This window comes from Panthera pardus, unplaced genomic scaffold (genome assembly GCF_024362965.1).
Source record: "Panthera pardus isolate Hobbes unplaced genomic scaffold, ASM2436296v1 HiC_scaffold_24, whole genome shotgun sequence".
Lineage (NCBI taxonomy): Eukaryota > Metazoa > Chordata > Mammalia > Carnivora > Felidae > Panthera > Panthera pardus.
Window position 1 is genome coordinate 30,824,625 of NW_026526810.1, and position 19,721 is coordinate 30,844,345.

Below are 19,721 nucleotides of genomic sequence, written 5' to 3' on the forward strand. Positions count from 1 at the left end.
TGGGCTGCCTGATCCTCACCAGCCCAGGCTCAACCTTTCAGCCCCAGCTTATGTGGCCGTCAAGACTTCACTTGCCCCTCTGTACACGGTCGGCCCTTATTAGTTGGGGTTTCTGAGGGTTAGTTCCTGTGGGCCCAAGATGGCTGGGTCCTGGCACCTGGGACCCCAATTTCGACCTAGCTCGTTAAGGAGGAGAACGACAAAAGGAGGTATGCACAGCACAGAAAGCAGCCACCGCTCTTTCAGCCTTGGATCAGTTCACTGCAGCCAAGAGCAGTGGCAAAGTCTAAGGGTCACATCTTCTGGCTGGAAGCTGACTTCCTGCCATTAGGATGCTGTGATTTCTTAAATAAATTTTTTTAGGGACACCTGGGTGGCTCAGTTTGTTGAGCATCCAACTTCGGCTCAAGTCATGACCTTGAGGTTTGTGGGTTCAAGCCCCACGTCAGGCTCTGTGCTGACAGCTCAGAGCCTGAAGCCTGCTTCAGATTCTGTCTCTCTCTGCACCCGCACTCATGCTCTAGCTCTCTCTCTAAAATAAACATTAAAAATTTTGTTTTAAAAAACCTTTTTCAATGTTTATTTTCCCCAGGTGCCCCAGGAGGCTGAGGCGTCTCCTCACTGCCCCCACCACCCTGCCCCTTGCTCCTAGCAGGAGAGGAAGATACCTTCTACAAGAGGCACTCTGGAAACCATCACCTCCTCAATCTCCAGTCCAGCCACTGTCCCAGGGCACTGCCTGGTACCTCTTTCCCCTTGGTCAAGGCCCCTCCCCAAATGTTCACTTTAAAGCAAGAACGACTTACTCACCCTCAGGGTCCAGCTCATTATCTTTTTCCTCTTTATGCTTCCCTCCTCCTTCCCCTCCATTTGGCCCAATCCTGGACTTAAATGCTTAGGAAATCCCAGGTGACTCAGCTAGCATGATGTGTAGTGACAGGAACATCACCTGCTCACGTCCCTTCCCTGCAAGCCAGAGCCGCTGGGTCTCCCCAGAGCCTGCCTCTGACGAGAAGCTGAGCTGGCTCGCAGTCAGTCACTCCTCTGGGCCCCTCCCTGTAAGGCCAACAGAGGTCTCACAGCAGAAGGAGGCACAATCTCTTGCCTGGATGTGGGGAGGGAATAAGAACGAGCCAGATGTCCTCTGCTCTCTTCCTGCGTAATTTCTTTGCAGGAAATAATCAGATATCCTGAGATGTCCCCCATCCTTCTCTGTGGTCATCTCGCCTTTTATTTTCCCCACACCCACCTCTGACCAACTTCAGCACCCCCCCCCCCCACATACTCCTCTTAACTCTGTGTGTCACTTCAAGGCCTCTCCTTATGGCCTGCCCGCTGGCCTCCTTCTGGCTTCTGGCTGGGCCCAGCCCTCCAACGTGAACCTCAGCCTCTTCCCCTCCTTCCTCCCTCCTGGGGGGTCCCCCTCAACCCCTCACTGGCCTTCTTTCCTTCTTGAGTTGGCTTTCCCTCTCCTGGTGCATCCACTGCCAGGACTTCAACCAAACCTCTGCAGGACTGCTCAGAGGCCTTACCATGTGGGCGCCCCGGAGGCCCCAGGGGTCTACAGCGCAGGCTTTCCAAACTCCTGTGATGACAAACCCTGCCTCTCCAACTCTGCTTTGCAAAGGGCTCTCACACAGGCTAATGGCTTCCAAATCTGCACGTCCGGCCCCGACCTCTCTCCTGACTGCCCAGCTGCCTCCTGGACACAGTTAAGCATAGGCAAACTCACTGTCCTCTTCCAGCCCAAGTCCATCCCATCTCCTAGGTATCCAGTCTCTTGCCAGTTAAAGCTAGTTGATAAGCACCTGCTCATTCAGGCCCATGGCTCCCTCTCAACGCCCCTCCCAGCCCCACCACCATTTCTCCCAAGGGTTCATGGCAGCCTCCTTTGGTTTAACAGCTTCCTAAGGGGTGGTTTTTTATTTTGTTTTGTTTTTAGTTTTGGGTTTTTTTTTTTTCCTTTGGACACCAGCCATTTCCCTTAGACTTTAAATTCCATACAGTGGCTAGATTAATCTTTTTGAAACAGTCATCAGATAACCAACCACTCTTCCCCCAAAGCCTTCATTCTGTAGGCAAGAAAGGAATCAATAAGTGTGGCATTCAGGGCTCTTTTCTCAGTGCCCCCAGGAGTCTTCTCGGCCTCATCTGCCCCCCTCATCCCAACCAACCACAACACCAGCCGTCCTCTGAGCTCTCCCTGCCCTTTCATGCCCTTCCCTCTATCTGCAATGTCCTTCCCTCCTTCTCATCCTCACAGTATCCCACCTGTCCTTCCAGGTCCCACTCACACACGACCACAACTCTAAAGTCCTACCCCATCCAGCACTTTCCTCGTTGGCCTATACACAGTTCCTCTCCTGTGCCTGTTCTCTTGGCACGTGGCACACTGCATCACAGGTGGACGTAGACCCTTCCAGCCACTCCATCAGACCGTGTGTGCCCACGTGTCCTCCCCAGCTCCAGACCCCCAGCATCTGTACTTGCTAGGAACTCAGAAAAGCTGCTTGCATGAATTAATTACACAGCGGATGCTGGCAAGCCTGGAGGCATGTCCCCACTGGAATGCCATCAATGCCTCCTTTGAACCCTCAGTCTGCACCTACTTGTTTTAGAATTACACTGATGCCTGCCTTATTTCTCCCCACAAGGCCATAAGCATCTTGATGGCAGGACCCATGATTCCTCTTCAAATCCCCCCACCTGGACTGGTACTCAGATGACCGGTAGGAAGTGCCTGGGGAATCAATGAGGAAGAAAGAGACAGGCAGGCAGGCAGGGCTCCTACTTGGGGGTCCTCAACCTGACAAGTGCCCTCAACTACAAGTTAACAAGTACCCTTCCGAAGCTTCATTCTTCTGAGCAGGACATGGTGATAGGGGAGCAGGTCCTGCCACAGATGAGCGCACATGCTCTGGGGCCCGAAGGTCTGAGTTCAAAGCCTCTCCGTCTACTAACTGTGGGACTCGGCATGAGTTAGGTAACCAGTCTGTTTCTTGGCTTCCTAGTCGGGAAAGCGAAAAATTCCAACGCTGCTACCTTACACACTTGTTATGAAGACTGAGTTCACACGCAGGAAACACTCTACACAATACTCAGGAAATAGTAAGTTCTCAAGAGATGTTTGCCATCATCATCGCCATCATCTGTCTCCTTCCAGCTAGGATGCCAGGAGCCTGTAAGATTTTGGGGGCCAGGATGAAGCCAGCAGTTTTGAATGGGTGAAGGTGGGGGTAAGAGGCAGGTACCAGGGGCCTGGGCAAGCAGAGGAGAAACACTGGTGTCTCAGCGTGAGTCCCAACCCTGACTCATCAGCTGACTTGTTGCCCCACTCACGTGCTCCCAGCAGACCGGCACCCACTCTCTGCCCGCCAGGCTTGAGGGCTGTTCCTTCCTTTGGAAGAAATGACCTAAGAATCCTCAACCCTCAGACAAGGGGCCTGAGGAAGGGGACACAGCAGGGAGGAAGAATTGGGTCAATGGGACACCTCTGCCTCAAGTCCAAGATCAAAAACCATCCTGTCATCCTGGTTCACACAATCTAGAAAGGAATTCACAGCAAGCTACCACTTGGGCCAAGTTTCATTCTGAACCATGGAGTCAGGCAGTGTGGCTTCAAAGGCAAAGGCCTGCCCCAGAGTCTGTCGACTGATGGTGCTGCCTTGGCCACGGTTGGGAAAACAGCTCAGAAATTAAATCTAAACCAGCCAGCCTCAAAAGCTGGAAACCCAGAGTCAAGTTCACAGTCCTGGCCTTTAATTTTTCAAGTGTTAACACAGCTTCTAGCCTTCAGAGTTTGTTTTTAATAACTCAATTGGTCCTCTCACATCAGGAATTTGACCTTCCCTCTGCACAGCCCAAGACTCACAGTGATATTATCTTACAAAGATGTTAAAACAGATTCCCCCGAAGTCACATCTCACACTGCCCACTTGTCAGCCTGTATTAAAGGGTTTTCAGGCATCTCCCAACGTTCCAAATGATTTTCTTCATCTGATGCTATCAGTCAAGGACTGGAAGCAACTGGGAACAAAAGCCAGGCCAACCGCCTCTGATTCGCCAAGCTTGGATATTAACGCTTTCTCTTCCTGAGCCACAAATTGAACCCCAGCAGTAAAGGCCAAAACAAAATCAAACTCACATTTTTCTAAGACTACCAGACCAGCACGTAAAAAATTCCCCTCAATAAAAACGAAATGGATATTTCAATTGTTCACAGCACTTCAGCGGGCCCCACGCTGGAGCCCAAGCGTGTTCCTGGAGTAGAGAAGCGAATCTCAGAACAACCCGCCCAGAAATCCAACAACTGAGGGATGGTCATGGAAATGATGGGCCAGCTGCTCTAAAACATCGTGAGACAATGCGAGATGATAAAGGAGGCATCTAAATATGGAAATGCACTTACAAAACAACAAGGAGAAGAATGAGAAACACGGATGGACACTGTAGTCTCCATTGGCAAGGCACAAATATATATGCCTGATCCACAAACATCAGGAGGACCGTGACAAAAGAACACCCGTGTGCGTGGGTGGGGAATTATGGGCAATTTTGCTTCCCCCCCCCCCAATTCCCTTGTATCTTGCTGTTTTAAATTAAAAGTACATGATTATTAGATGAAATACTCAGATAAAATCCAAAGAAGCGTATCGTGCAACAAACCGGCAGAAGTCAGGGCCGGAGTCTGCACTGCTCGCCCGTGGCTTTGTGTCAAACCACACACATATGCTCGGCTGACCACAGAGTCTCATCTCCTGAGCACAAGGTTTGGGGGATTTTCATTCACTCACGTCTGACTGCCACCCAGGGGACATACAAACCCGGTACATTGCTTTTCCTGCCACCGCTCTTCTCGGGTTTCCCCATTCTGTGGGTGACCCCAGAATCACTGTAACCAGAAACCTGACGGGCTGGGCTGAGCTGATGGTGAGGGGCGGGGAGAGCCTCACCTTCAGGGCCTCATCCCCCCACCGGCCACCAGCCAGGGCTGCAGCTAGAGGGGGTTACAGTCCTACAGATGAAGAGATACTTACCCAAATTGTTGTGTGCTGGGGACATCGGATTCGGGGATAGGTTTGGAGAACCTGTGAGGTGAGACAGAGTCGTGAGAACAAGCAGAACATTCTTGGCTTAGAGAACCAAATTACTGAACACATGCATCAAGATGGGGCAGCTCGACACAGCAGGCAGAAAACCCTGGGCTGAGCCTCCAAAGCCCAGGAGGAGGTCTGATCCCGTGTCCCTGCCCTGCTTTCTCTCCCTGGGCCCCAGTCTTCACCTGTGGAACAAACAGATGAGCGGCTAACCCCAGGGGTCTCTCCCACAACTTGATGGTGTGAGGATCCGGACCAAACCCACAGCACAGACCACAGAGCTCCTTGGAAGCTATGGCCCCAGGAAAACGAGGCGGACAGGGAAGCCCCAGGCGACGAAGGCCCTCCCTCCCACACAGGTAGGGCCACAGCTCCCCAGAAGGCCCCTTCAAATAGCAATCTAGCCCTTTCCCCAGGTCTCAGGAAACTCACCCAGCTGCCTCAGAAACCCTACAACTCTGCAACCAGACTGCAACCAGACTGACGTTTGAGGCAATACATGAGGCTGCTCATGGGGAGGTGTCCAAACCTACCCAATTCTTCCTGCCCGGCTACCTTCTCTCCAGCCCTCCCTCTCAGGAGAAAAAGAAAACCACATGGCATCTGCTTTAAAAAAAAAAAACAAAAAAACAAAAAAAAAAACAAAAAAAAAACCAAACAGTGCCGTTCCACAGAGCAAGTTGGCTCATCCCTTTGTCCCTGGACCCAAGAGGGCTGCAGCTATTTCTGTAGTAACAGCCCTGCAGGATGGGCGCATATGTGCCTTGTTTACGAGGGTCTGTTCCTGCTCCCCAACTCAGCTGTAACCTCCTTGAGGGTGAGGGATGAGCCACAGGCTTCTCTTCCTCCCCCAGAACCCAGCACATCAGGGGATGTGGAAGAGCGTGGAAGACAGCTTCCAACCTGGCCACAGAGTCCAGGCGTGTCACCAGCGTATCAGCGATGGGATTTCAGCAAAGTGGTCTAACCTCCTCGAGCCTTGGTTTTTATTTCCCTTCAGGTGTAAAATGGGGATAATGCCATCTATTGTGTGATCTGTAGAAATGAAGCATGATCATGCATAGACAAATGGCTGTACCATGACTGGTACACAGCAGGCACTCAATAAATGCTGGTTTCCTGTTTTGTGGTAGCCCAAATCAAGAAGGCCCAGGAAGGCTGTGGGACCATCTCACTGGTCTGGAAGGGCACTCATGTGTGTTGGGGGAGACCCAGGGCCGGACAAGGGCATCCTCGGACCCCAACTGAGACACTATCACATCTCAGCTGGCAGAGAAGCAGCTGGACTTGTTTCCAAATGGACAACTTTGAGTGGAAAGCCAAGGAGCAGAAGACACTCCCCCCCCCCCCCCAAGAGACTGGGGGTCCACTTTTGACACATCACGGACATCCACAGCAGGGCCCTGCAGGTACACTGACGGAAGGAGAGGAAGAAAGAAGAGATGACAGAGAGGGCGGGACAGAAAGGAACGCAGGGAGGGGGGAAGAAGCGCGCGCTGAGGGTGGTGGAAGGGTGGCTGGCTGCTCGTTCTGTACTCGGACCCTCTCCTTTGGCCCTGCTTTGACAGTGCTAATCATTCTACACACAGAAAGAAGAGCAGGGAGGGAAGAGAAAAGGAGTTAGCAGCAATGCAGCATCTGGAAAGATGCTGCTTAGCTGGCCTGCTTCCCGTGCCACATCCCAGAGCTGCAGGCTTGCAGCCGTCGCTTGGCATGGAGTGCGGGAAGGCCTGTGACACACCGCAGCCCGGGGCGCGCCGTCAGCCACTCCCGGGGGTGTGTGCCACACCCCAAAGCGCCACGACGCCCACGCCGGGTATCAAGCAGCCACGCTTACAACGAACATGCAAGTCTCCCTCGTGTGCCTCTTTCAGGACCTGCACACTCTCTTTTGGGCCATGTGCAAGGGCAGGCGGGCTCCGTGTGGACGAGGCACGCCCGCGATCTCCGGGACGGACCATCTGCTCGGCCCCCTCCTCCTCCTCACCCAACCACGCACAGCGCCACACACATTCTATGTGGCAGCTGGGGTTCCTTTCAAGGAGCCACCGGTTTGGAGCCAATTTGGTCCCGTAACAAATGATGCGGGAACATCTGGAGACATGGCTGGAGACAACTGGGCTGGGTCCCTCGCGGCGGGAATACATAGATGACGTTTGGTCACTACACAAAAATAGACGTTTCGGGGGCCTCCACTGGCGGAGACCCTGCCCGCCTCCATTCAGCCTTTCCTCCCGAGCTGTGTCAGGTGATCAAGCCCACCCATCACCCCGCTGCCAAGCTCTCACCAAGGCGGAGATTCTGCTTAAAGCCTGCAGTGGCTCTTGGCCACAGTGAAACCTTGAGGGACACTCCTCCTGTCTCTCGCCACTCCCCAGCCACACAGAGCTCTCACTGTCACCAGAACGCACCAGGCTATCCTGCCCATGCCCATGACCCTAACTAGTATATCCTCTCTGCCTGACGGCCTGGTCAACACCTACCCATCCCCAAGACTTGACTCAAGAAAAACCTACCCTGTGAGGTACTGTTCTGCTCCCAACACCTCCTCCCCAGGCTGGGGTAGGTGGCCCTCCCCTGTGCCCACTGCCACATGGCGTCCTCCATCAGGGCATATATGAGACGGCACAGTGACTGCTGGTGGTCGTCCTCACAAACTGAGCAGCTCAGGCTCCTCTCTCCCCAGTGCCTGGGATGGCATCTGGCACCTAGTTGTTGCTTCATAAATGCCGGGTAGAGGGACAGGGGGAGGGCAGGCACTCAGCGAGGATCAAGACTCTGACCTGCATCCATGCTGTGGTTCATCTGGTGGTCACTGGTCTCTCCATCTTCACTCAGGTAGCCAGGGGGTGGGGTTTCTGGGAATCAGAAGGAAGGTGGTTCATTACGGGGCCTGCACGGTTCAGCTCGGAGACACCTGCTGCAAACCCGTCACACGTCCACACCACTCTGCCAGCAGCAGGTGCTGGAGGCGCTGCGGGCCTCTGAGCAAGGGCACCAGCTCCTCAATCCAGCTGGCCTCATGCCCTTCGACCCCCGTCTCCTCGGCTGGATTGTGACCACATTTGTTCATGCCATCCTGACGCCCAAGACCGAAACTCCTGTTCCTAGAGCCGCTGCCAGGCTAACTTCTTCCCACCCTAGAAGGTCAAGTGTAAGCCCACCCCTCCAGGGAGGCCGGGGACTTGCCTGAGCCTCACCCACCTCTGTCCTCTGAAGGGCAGTTGCCTCACGCTGCCCTTTGGCTCTGCTAATCTACTCCTGCACAGGTACCCTGTTCATTGTCACTCCTCTATTGGACATCTTGGCTTCCCCAGTGGGCTTCAAGTTCAATGGCAGCAGCGACCATGATCTGTTTCTCTGAATGACCCCAGACGGTGACTTAGCTCTCTAACGTTTGCGCAGTGAACACGGTGACCTACCCCTAGGGGCCAGCGCTCCCTGTGAAGGACCTGGAAGAGGCTGGGCCTGTAAAGGGGTCTCTCCGTAGGCTCTGCCCCATGCACAGGCCTACAGTCAACCTCAGCACAGTGAACTCACTCAGGGTGAGAGGCTTGTCCAAGTCAGAGCGCTCTGAAAGGCAGGCAGGATTCCTGCCGCTGTGACCAGCCCAAGCTCAGCCAAGCAGTTTTCCTGGACGCCCTGCGTGCTGGTGATTCACACATTATTTGCATGTAAATGAAGGGCTTCTAAAAACATCTGCACTCTGACAGCTGAGCCGGCTTCTCTCCGTGCAGTCAGTCAAAACTCCCGCTTGGGCCTCAGCCCCCACCCAGGCTGAAACCCCCACCAGGCTTACTTACTGAAGGGCCATTCTCCGCACCGGCTGCCCGGCCCTCGGCTCCCCCACTGCTCTGCAGGCCCCCAGCCGGTCGGGGATCCTGCCCAAACTCCAGCCCCGGCCGCGAGGGCGGTGAGAGAAACACAGCATTGCTATTTCCGCTTCCAAAATAAATGACGGCACCGAGGCCGGGCGGAAGGGTCACGCCGCCGCTCCTCCGTGCCAAGAAAAGCATCATTACTGAGCGGGGAGCCAAGGCCACGGGTCCTCTCCCAACGGGGTGTGCGGTTCTGAGTCAGGGGCCCTCCGGCCAGCGCCGTGTGCGGAGGGGGGACAGGGCGGCCCAGGACAGCCAAGAGAGCTGCAGGGGGACCGGCGTGAGGACTGCTGGCGCCCCTGCGTGCCCCTGCGCACCCCTGTGCCTACCTGGAATATTGCTCTGGGGCTCGATGCCCGCGGGGAAGTTAGTGTTCTCGGGGATGGAATGGCTGTAGTCGTCCAGCGGGGGGAACTCGGCCGGGATCTCTGTGTGGCGTGGTACCAGCACAGGAGGTAGAACTGTCCAGAAGAGCAGAGGCAGATCGGCGTCAAGGCCAGGGTGGCACCAAAGCCCTCCAAGTGCCACACCCTCCTCTCCCCCCACCTGGACAGGAAAGGGGAGACGAGGCGGGGAGGGGATGGAGAGGACACGCAGGTCGCTGCAGACCCTGGGAGAGGGTGAGGCGGTGCCTACCTGGGGTCTCTACCCTCTGATAGTGGTAGGGATTCACGCAGACCTCGTCCTTCTTCATGTTGAAGGCGAACTCGCATAGCTCCATGGCCCGCAGCTCGTGGTGGCTGTGGAGGTCAGGCCATCGCCACAGGCGGCAGTAGATGACATGGGGGAGCCCCTTCCGATGGGACACCTGCAGTCGGCCATCCAGGGACCTGCCGGGATGGGGAAAGGTGAAGAGCAACAGTGAAGTGGATTGGGCGTGCCTTCTCCCCGAGTTCGAGATTGGTCTGCAGAGCCTCAGGGCTCTCTCCTCTGCCCTCATCTCTCTCAGCCTCACGGGCCAGAGATCCATGACAGAGAGTCTCTGTCAGGGCTGGCAGCAATCCCAGGAGGGAAACACAGACGTCCACCAAGGAAGGCCAGAGGCCTTCCTGGCTTGGCAGGGGGCACCTCGACTACACCAGGCCCCGGGATGAGTCCTCCAGCCCTCAACCCCCCCATGTGAAGGGAATGGCACTTGCAAAGGCCCACGGGCCAGACTGAGGTGTGCAGACGGGGCCAGGGCTGAGCAAGATCACTGGGGCTCGTTAGGTCCATGCGTGCATGAGCCACAGGGATGCTGTTAAGTGACCGAGTTAGGCCACGGCTAACCCCTCCCAACACTCACACAGCAAATCCCCCACATGTCAGAAAGCAAGAAGAGTCCCTCTCCCTTTTAGCTGGCATTTGTGATGAGGCAGGGAGGGAGGGAGAGAAATTAAAGGGAATTTTAAGTTGCAAGACTCTAAACTGCCAACTTCTCGGGAATCGCTTTCAGTTTGAGGGCCGTTGGGAGGTGTCACCTGGGTGTCACCATCCACAGTGCTCTCCTAGTTCAGAGCCCAGGCCTGAGGGGTGGTGCATACGCTCAGCAGGAATGGAGCCTGCAGCCCCACACCGGGCCCAGTCCTGCAACTGCCCCCAGCCTGGCCGGGCCGAACACCACTAACAACAGCACCCTGTCCCAGCTCAAACAAGGTCTTCTGTGGTGACGTGGCCTCGGAGCAGCTGTGACCTGGTGCCCCCACCTCTCAGGCCAGGCCAAAGTGTGGCCCCTGGGACAAGTAGCACGGGTCCACAGAAGTTTGTTAAAAAGGAAGAATCTCAGAGGCTTCCCCAACCTGCTAAATCCAAATCTTCCTCTTTATAAAACTCCAGGTGATCTGTATGAAAAGAAAGATGAAGCAAGGTGACAGGACAGCACAGCTGGGAGCCCAGGAATGCACTGTCAGACAAGGGTGAGGTGGGGAGGTAGAAGGCTCCTGAAGGTGACCTCCGGTAGCAGGCAGCGAGGCGATCCCATTCACACCATCCTTTATCTCACAAATATTTTTATGAGGTCCTACTATTGTGTGGCGCTAGAGACACGGCGGTGAGGGATAAGAGGTCACCGTGAAACAGACCAGAGTGCTCCCTGCTCCTGTGGAGCTTCCGGTCCAATGGACCAGTATTAATCAAAGAATCATACACAGCTACGATGACAAACTATGTGAGTGTTCTGAAGAAAAAGCGCAGGGAACTACAAGAGTATGCGACCCTGGGGACCTTGCTTTGCTGAAGGGCCGGAGGGGGGCATTTCTGAGGAGGTGATGGTTGGCCTGAAAGTCTAAAGGACAAGGAAGAACTAACTGGGCAAAGGGACATGGGAGGAGGGCATTCCAAGTAGGGGGATGAACATGTGCGAAGGCCCTGAAAAGGGTGGAGAATATGGTAAAGGGAGGGAACAGGAGAAGGGCCAGAGCGACTGGGAGGACAGAGGGAGAGGACTGGGCATAAGATGAGGCAGGGGAGCAGGCAGGCTAACTCTGCAGGGCCTCGGGAGCAATGACAAAAGGTTCTGCCTTTTTCCTAAAAGCCGTAGCAAGTCCCTGAGATGTTTAAGCTGAGTGTGTGTGCATGAAATCCTGGCAGCGTGGACAAGATTAGGGGCCATGGGGGTGGAGAGTGAGTGGGGGGAGACGCGTGCATGTGAATAAAGAGGTACACAACAGAGGACTACTCTCCCTACAAGAAGGCCCATGCTAGGACCTCACTGGTCAGTGGGTATGACTTTTCTTAATAGCTGGGGGTGGGGGGCAGTACAGAATCATTTGCAAGCTCTCCCTCCCCCCACTCCAGGGCCGAGGGCACCCATCTGCCTGAATAAACAATTTACGGGCACTCCGCGAGGGAAGGCCTAGCCAGATGCAACCGGATGCACCAACCGAAGAGAAAGAAATAGGAATCCAATCAAACTCTAAGCCACTGGCCTGGGAACGGGGAAGGGACAAAGGTCAGCACAAGCCTTGGTCACAGGGACTGACGGGGAGCTGCTGACGAAGGGCATCTCAAAGGATGTAATTACCTCCCTCCCATGGGGCCCTGGACCAAGGAACCCCTCCGGCCAAAAACCGGTAATTACCAGGCAGAACAAGAGAGAACAGCCTGGACTCGCCCCCGAGGTAGAGAAGGAACACTACCGGATATGGAGTCATGTGGCCTGGGGTCAAGATGGGGTTCCCCTCTCCCAGCTGGGAGACAACACTGGGCAAGTCATGAGGTCTCTGGGACCCTCAGCTACTTCATCTGTAAAATGCAAACATTCCCCCCACCCACTACCCACAGCTCAGTCTCCACTGGAGGTCAGTGAGCATTATTATTCCACATGACAGCAGCCCTAGATAAACGGGGTGAGTTCGAGGGCTGGGGGGGAGAGAAAGGGAGAGTGGGAAGTGATGAGAGGAGACAGAGTTATTCAGCTGCTCCCATCCTCTAGCAAAGCCAATTAAGTGCCCGCAGGTGAGGAAAGTGGCCACATTCACTCTTCGGTGTTTGACAAAAGCCCCAGCTAAGAGCCAGCTGGACACGGTAGCAGCCTCTTCAGGGGGAGGCCCTGGAGAAAGGCTCAGGTGGGCAGTGAGGGAGGACCGGGGCTATGGAGGGAGCCCCTCCCCTTCCACCTGGTTGATCCAAGGGGGTGACCCTCTGGTTTTAAAATAATAACACAGGGTAAGAGCAGGGGCAGTGGAGGACAACACAAGAGAAAGGTCTCAGCTTCCATGCGCCGACAGCCCGGGACAGTGAGCATAAGGCCAAGTTCCTGACAACTCTGTACCCCAGTTTGAGCCTTTAGGAAGGGAGGTAGAGGGGACAGGATACTCTGCAGCTCCTGATGAGGCAAGACCCTCACACACAGCCCTAACATCTGAAACCCCCAGAACCAGGACACCTCACTCGACAGAGACTGGAGTAGACCCAGGAACTCACACCTGCTCAGGGGCCTGCAAGGGGTGAAAGGGCGTGGAGTAGATAGAAATGGGACCGCCTTGTAAACGTGCAACTCTGACACAATACGGGTCACTAGGGCCAGGTCGGGGTGTGGGGGCGGGCTGTGATATGGTCTCTATAGGTTTTTTGCAGTTGAGGGACGGGAAGGGAGCATCAAGGAGGACGACAGGTTTATTGCCTCTGTAGGTCGAAAACTTCAGTTTGCCAATTCCACATCCGATCCTGCCTGCATTTCATGGGCTGTTTTCTCTTGAGGATACAATGCTTGGCTGTCTCCCTGAAGAATTCTGGCATAGGAGGCTCCAGGCAAAGAAGAAGGAAGAGGGGGGAAAAAAAGAGGAAAGAGGTCGAAGGGGAGGGGCTACGGGGGGGGGGGGGGCAGAAGAGGCTGGTAGAGGGAAGGAAGAGAGGAGAAAGGGAGGGGTGAGGAATGGATGGTCAGGGGGAGGGGAGGGAGGAGGGAGGGAGAGGGTAAGAAATGTCCTTCCATTAAATACAACAACCTGAAAGGATGTGTTCTATCTCTGTTGTGCCCAAGATAACAAGAAGAGTGTAGACATGGAAACGTGGCCTTAGGGGAACAGACGTCAGAGTGGAGTGAGCTGAAACCAAGCACCTGTCAGAGGAAGCCAACAAAAGTGATTCCATTCGTGCCTCAGAACCTGGGAAAGACTCAGGAATTGGAGGCACCATACACTTCTCAAGAGGAGGACCCAACAGGAGGATGGGTTTAAAGTCTATGGAAAAGGCAGCCAGATCAGCTCTCCACCCTGAGCCCCTGCAAACAGGACCCCCCCCCAATCCGGCGAGAGGACAGGTTTGCTCTCTGCAGAAAATGAACCAGAGAGCAGGGCTCTGGATGGGGCCACCAGGGCACAGCTAGGGGTGAAGGTCAGACGGGGGCTGGAAACAGGATGTCGTGACTGACGTCACTCGGCACCCAGGACTGTGACGGGCAGGCCCGTGCCCCGACCCCTACCTGTGGAGAAATTAAACAGCTCAGCCCTTAAGACATGCAATACTGACATTTGGGGAACCCTCAACAAAACAGCCCGGTTCCTGCCAGCTCACTATATATATAGGGGAGCTTACCTGCCAACACATAACAGAGCATTCAATCTGCTTTCTACCGCTTCACTCTTAAATATGAATGCACAGCCAGAACCCTCAGCCATTTAGAGAACGCCTCTAACACAAGGCACAGAGACAGAAATAAGGGGGTGGGGGGGGGGGGCGGGGAGGAAGTCTCAGACAATACAGGGAGCAGAAAAACCTTCAAACAAAATGAAACAAAAACTACTCTCAGGAAGAGAAAATATTACAATCCTAAAACAGGAACATTTACAAACTATGAAAAAAACTTTTGGAAATAAAAATTAATGGGAGTTAAAAATTGAGGAAAGACTTCTTCAAGTTTTCAACTGTATACACGAACTATTTATCAATGAGTTTTTAAAAATCAAGGGAAGCCCAGTAACCAAGTCAGTGCGGTAATGGCAAACGATGGATAAACACGTCAGTGGAGCCTAACAGAGTCCAGAAACGGTTACGTATATATGGACAGCTGATTTTCAACAAAGGTCCAAAGACCATTTAGTAGACAGAGGACCGTCTGTTCGACAAATGGTGCTGGAACAATGGGATGTCCATATGGGAGACAAATGAACTTCAACCTACAGCTTGCACCCTGTGCAAAAATTAATTGAAATGGGTCCTAAGATAAAGCCTGAAACCACAACTTTCAGGAGAACACACAAGGAATACATGAGGAATCTCTGTGACCTTGGGGTAGACACACATTGCTCAGATACCACATCAGAAGCACATCCCACTAAAAAAGAAAGTTGACAAGTTGGACTTCATCATAATGTAAGCTCCTGGTCTTTGAATGGCATTGTTTGGAGAATAAAAAATCCTAAGTTAGGGGAAACTATTTGCAAAGCCTACATCTGATAAAGGGCCTGTTTCCAGAATAAAGAACTCTGAAAATTCAATATTGAGAAAACCAACAAGGGTGCCTGGGTGGCTCAATGGGTTGAGCATCTGACTTCAGCTTGGGTCATGATCTCACAGTTTGTGAGTTCCAGTCCCACGTCGGGCTCTGTGCTGACAGCTCAGAGCCTGGACCCTGCTTCGGATTCTGTGTCTCCCTCTCTCTCTACCCCTCTCCTGCTCATGCTGTCTCTCTCTCTCAAAAATGAATAAATGTTAAAAAAAAAAAATTAAGAAAAAGAAAAACAAACAACCCAACTGTAAAAAACAAAAAAAACAAACAACAACAACAACAGGTAAATGATTTGAACAGACACTCCACAAAAAGGTATAAAGATGGTCAGTGAGCACATGAAATGATACCCGACATCACCCGTCATTAGAGAAGGGCAAATTTAAACCATGGCGAGACACCACTTCGTAATTGTTCGAATGAATGGCTACAATTAAAGGCCATGCCACGTGCTGGTGAAAGCACGGAGAGACTGAAACTTCAGATGTTGTTGGGTGGGCATGTAAAATGGTGTAACTACTTTGGAAAACAGTTTGCAAGTGTCTTAAAAAGTCCAAAACATAAGCCTATCATATGACCCACCCATTCCACTAAGTGCTTCCCCAAAAGAAGTGAAAACATCTGTCCATTGGACGACCTGTGTACAAATGTCCACAGCAGCTTCGCCAGCAATAGCCCCAAACTGAAAACTACCCAACCTTTATCATCAGCAGGTGAATGGATAAACTGGGACGTATCCACACAAAGCAACACCACCCACCGCTTCATGAAAACGAACGGACTGTTGATACACGCGACAACGCGGATGAATTTAAAAACGCTCATGCCCAGTGAAAGAAGCCAGACGTGATTCTGTTTATGTCAAATTACAGAGTAACTTAAAGGAAAAATGCAAACTTCTCCAGGGTGACAGAAAGCAGACCAGTGGTTGCCTGGGGTTGGGGTGAAGGGATGGGATAGTGGGGGCTTATTAGGGGTAAAGGCTATGTTGACTATCCCCATAGCAGTGGTTTTCACAGGTACACACAGATGGTCAACGTTTATCAAATTGTACACTTTAAGATACGTGCAGTTTGTTGTAGGTTACCCATTATTAAAAAAAATAGTAATAAAAGGCAAGAGCTTTGGGCTTTGGACTTGGATAAACCTGGATTCAAAGACTGGCCGTGCTCGATAACCGTATCAACTTAACCAAACTGCTTAAGGTCTTGGTCTTAATTTTTTTTTATCATCTGAAACGTAAGCCCCTCCATTCAATTGCTGGAAAGACTAAGTGCTACTTGGTGCAGAAAGCCTTCAGCATGGAGTCAGAACACGGTAACCAGCAGCCATCTACGGTCATTATTGTTTCTAGTAAGGCAAAAGTAAGGTACCCGGTAGGGAACTCAAAAACACCAGCCCCCTCCCCTGCTCTGACAAGTGGGTGCACAGCCAGGCTGTCCCCGGACAGGCTTCAGTTGGCCTGGTGCTTCTCATTTCCTCAAGGCTTCTGTGCTCTTTGACTCTCAGCACAGCCCGTACACAGTGCGGTGCGGGTTATAAGGCAAGGCTCGTAGTGACTGTGTATCGGTTGTGTCTGAGATGTAAGGTTCCTCTCCTGGGATCACACAGCAGTCTGCCATCGGGCTTCTGTGAAAGACCAGCAGCTCTGGCTGCCAGGCTGGGCCCTGATGGCAGGAGACGGTCCCTGTCTCCAGCTCACGCGCATGTGACCACCAGTCTGGCTTGGCAGTATTTTCCAGAAATCATCTGGCCCATGCCCCTGCTTCTGGGCCATACGACTCCCAAACGTACAACGGGGAGGGCATCTCGTTCACTTCTCCTTAGGCATCTGTAGCTACTCCTCTTAGTTCAGGGTCTGGGCCGCCCAGAGCCAGCCCTGGCAGCCTCTCTCCCTCTGTCCCACTCAAAATCCTCACCAATGTTTACCCGAGTCATAATAGCAAACTGGGAGTTTCAGCTGCTGGATCTAATTTTAGCTGATGTGTCCAGTATACACCCTCCCAAGCTCACAGGGCAGCGGGCCCATGTTAAGTAAAATCCAATAAATAGGTCTTAATTCTGAGCTGATGTTACCATGAACATGCTCCGCTGCAGAAGAAGATTCTATTTATGACCCGCTCTGTTCCTGACCCAGCCCTTCCTTGTAGCCCAAAACCACTTACTTGCTGAGGCTAAGAGCACAGTCCCCAGGAACTGGCCTTTGGGCCTCCTCCCCGTTTAGGATGGAGATCTCTTCCCACACCCAGTGGCTTCCTGATGAGAGACCTCACGTCTTTCTCCAGCAACCCTTTCCAGCTCGTCTGACAGAGGTTTTAATCCTTAAATATATTCTTCACCAGCCGAACTATTTCCTGTGGCAGGAAATTAGGTTTCCTCCCATTGGCTCCAAGTGGACCCGTGAAATATCCCAAAATGGTGGCGGGAGCATAGCCAAGGATGTGGTCATGCCAGAGCCCAGAGCCAACGGTAAGGTAGAGACGGCCAGAGCATTCCCGGGGGACAGGGTGGGGCCGGGCCACCTCCTGCCACATGCCGTTCACATCCCCTGTTGCCAGTGATCTGCTACCCATAGCCATCTGGGGACAGCATGAAACATCAGAGGATTTGGACACGGGGGTCCAGGAGAAGACTGGAACAGAGCACACAGGTTCCAGAAGCACACCAAGATCTATTCAGCATGAACCATGTGCCAGGCACACTGCTATTACGTGAGAATGCAAAAATGGCAACGCGCCAGTATACCCCGCCTTCACCAAGCTCAGAGAACTACGGGGCTTGCTCTCAAGTCATAGAAACTGCCAAGATTTCAAACCCAGGCCGGTGCTGAGAACCAGAGGAGAGGGAGGGCAAACAGTGCCTTTCTGCTGTCCCACACCGCATGCCAATCAGGGAAACTGAACCTCTTACCACTCAGCAGATACTGACTGAACACGACCACATGTGTCACATTTCCAGGCATGAGCCAAAGAAGTGAACGGAAAGCAAATTCACTGACCTCATCCTATTCCAGTTGAAACCAATTTTATTTAACATGCACAATACTAACCTTTCTGGCTTCTTTCAGAGGTAACCTTTCTTTTTGGACTTGCCCATTAAGTAGTAATAACAACAATAGTGACAGAAGTTATTACTACTACTACTTGCCAGGCACCGTGCTGTCCCTCAATGACCATTGCAGATTGAACTAGTCACCTTGCCTGTCTCCCTGCCCTTTGCTGGATGGCTCTGCCACTCCTCCTAACTGTGGGTGTAGTGTATTTCCTCAGCCCTTGACCTCGGGCCAGGCTATGGACCAGCTTTGGCCCACGGAACAGGAGCAAAGGAGATCAAAGCCATCATGTGATTCTGCTGGTCTCTTCTCACACCTCACCTCAAGCAGAGCTCCCCCTCCACCCGGGCCCAGGATCTAACACAGGGGGGACAGACAGGACCAGACCTGCACAAGGCACCAAGCCCATGCGAGGAACAGAAGCATGAGTCAGCACAAACAATGGTTGGTTTAAGCTCCTGAACTTTTGGAGCATTTGTTACTCAACGCTAGCTGACTGAGATAAACTTGTAGGTATCATTATCATCACATCCTGATGGAGAGATAGAGTGCTTGCAAGCTTTCCCAACTTTGCCTAGGCCCAAGGTTAATATAAAATGAGGACACACTATGTGACACTTCTTTTCTTGACTCTAAAAGGGGCATAAGGACCATTTCCTGACCTTGAATACGACACCAAGAGAAGAGGTAACCATTTCAGAAGGACTGGTTTTGTTTATGGAGAACCACCTACCTACAGACTTTTAGAATCCATTTGCATTACATGTGGACTTACCCCAATTACTAAACCAAATGTTAACTTTTTGAAGTGACTCAACTAGCACAGTAACCCCCAAAACCAAACCTTTGGTATCCTTTTCAACTCAATTTATTCTGTACTTTGACATTGTTCCCCTAATATTTGCTATGTCTTAGTGTAAGAAAAAGGGGTTATTTCCCATCTTGGGGTTGCTAGTTATACCACAAACATACACACATGCCCATTACTCCCCTGAACATGGGTGCTGCAGCTGAACGTTTGAGGCATTCCCCTCCTGCCCCAGTGGGATGAGGCCTCTCCTACCTCCTTCTGACAACAATCAAGCCATGTGTCTACTCACTTGCAATAAAATATATTTTTTTAAAGTTTACTTACTTATTTTGAGACAGAGTGAGAGGGAAACAAAGAGGGGGAGAGGCAGAGAGAGAGGGAGAGAGAGAATCCCAACTTGGGGTATCATCTCACCAACCGTGAGATCATGACCTGAGCCCAAATCAAGAGTCAGATGCTCAAGTGACTGAGCCACCCAGGGGCCCCTATACTATACTCTCCTTGAGCTTTGCGTTATATGTGGGTTTTCTTTTTTTGTTTTGTTTTTCTGGTGCGAAATAAAAGCAAGGTTTGAGTGACTTCAAGTTTGGGTTATATGCTCACTCAGCAGACTGCCTAAGAAACAGACCATCTACCTCAGAAGGCAAAAAAAAAACTGTGGAGATTTTAAAAGTCCCCTTTCATTGGTTCCACTTGGCCTGAGAGCTCTCCCTCTCTGCTGCTTCTTAGCACGCAACCATCAGAACATGCCCTTCCTTCTTCCGTGCCATGGACAACCCAGGACAACGATCTGACAGAGTAGTAAGTGAGAAAGCCCAGAAAACACTCCTGCTGAGAGGGTTATCTGATTTGGGGGTTCACCCAGGATCCATTCCCTTTGGTAAACATAGCTAACACCAAAGCATCCTTTGTTCTGGGCAGAACTTCTGCCGGGGGTTTTGTGCTGAGTCTCCTG

At 52.4% G+C, this 19,721-nt stretch overlaps 1 protein-coding gene across 4 annotated transcripts in view; it reads right to left on the bottom strand.

Annotated features, from left to right (window-relative positions):
• SMAD3 (SMAD family member 3) overlaps positions 1-19,721 on the bottom strand; it is a 119,728-nt gene that overhangs the window by 16,714 nt on the left and 83,293 nt on the right. For 3 of the 4 annotated variants that reach the window (XR_008417052.1, XM_019441698.2, XM_053888929.1), the window contains exons 2-5: positions 9,611-9,804; positions 9,304-9,435; positions 7,880-7,954; positions 5,037-5,087 (exon numbers count right to left, since the gene is read on the bottom strand). Coding sequence is in view for 3 of the 4 variants with exons in the window: in XM_019441698.2 (XP_019297243.1) it covers positions 5,037-5,087; positions 7,880-7,954; positions 9,304-9,435; positions 9,611-9,804 (452 nt within the window). In the remaining variant the exon portion in view is untranslated. Of the gene's footprint in view, positions 1-5,036; positions 5,088-7,879; positions 7,955-9,303; positions 9,436-9,610; positions 9,805-17,068; positions 17,089-19,721 lie in introns of those variants that run through there. The other variant, XM_053888928.1, reaches the window with a different exon arrangement.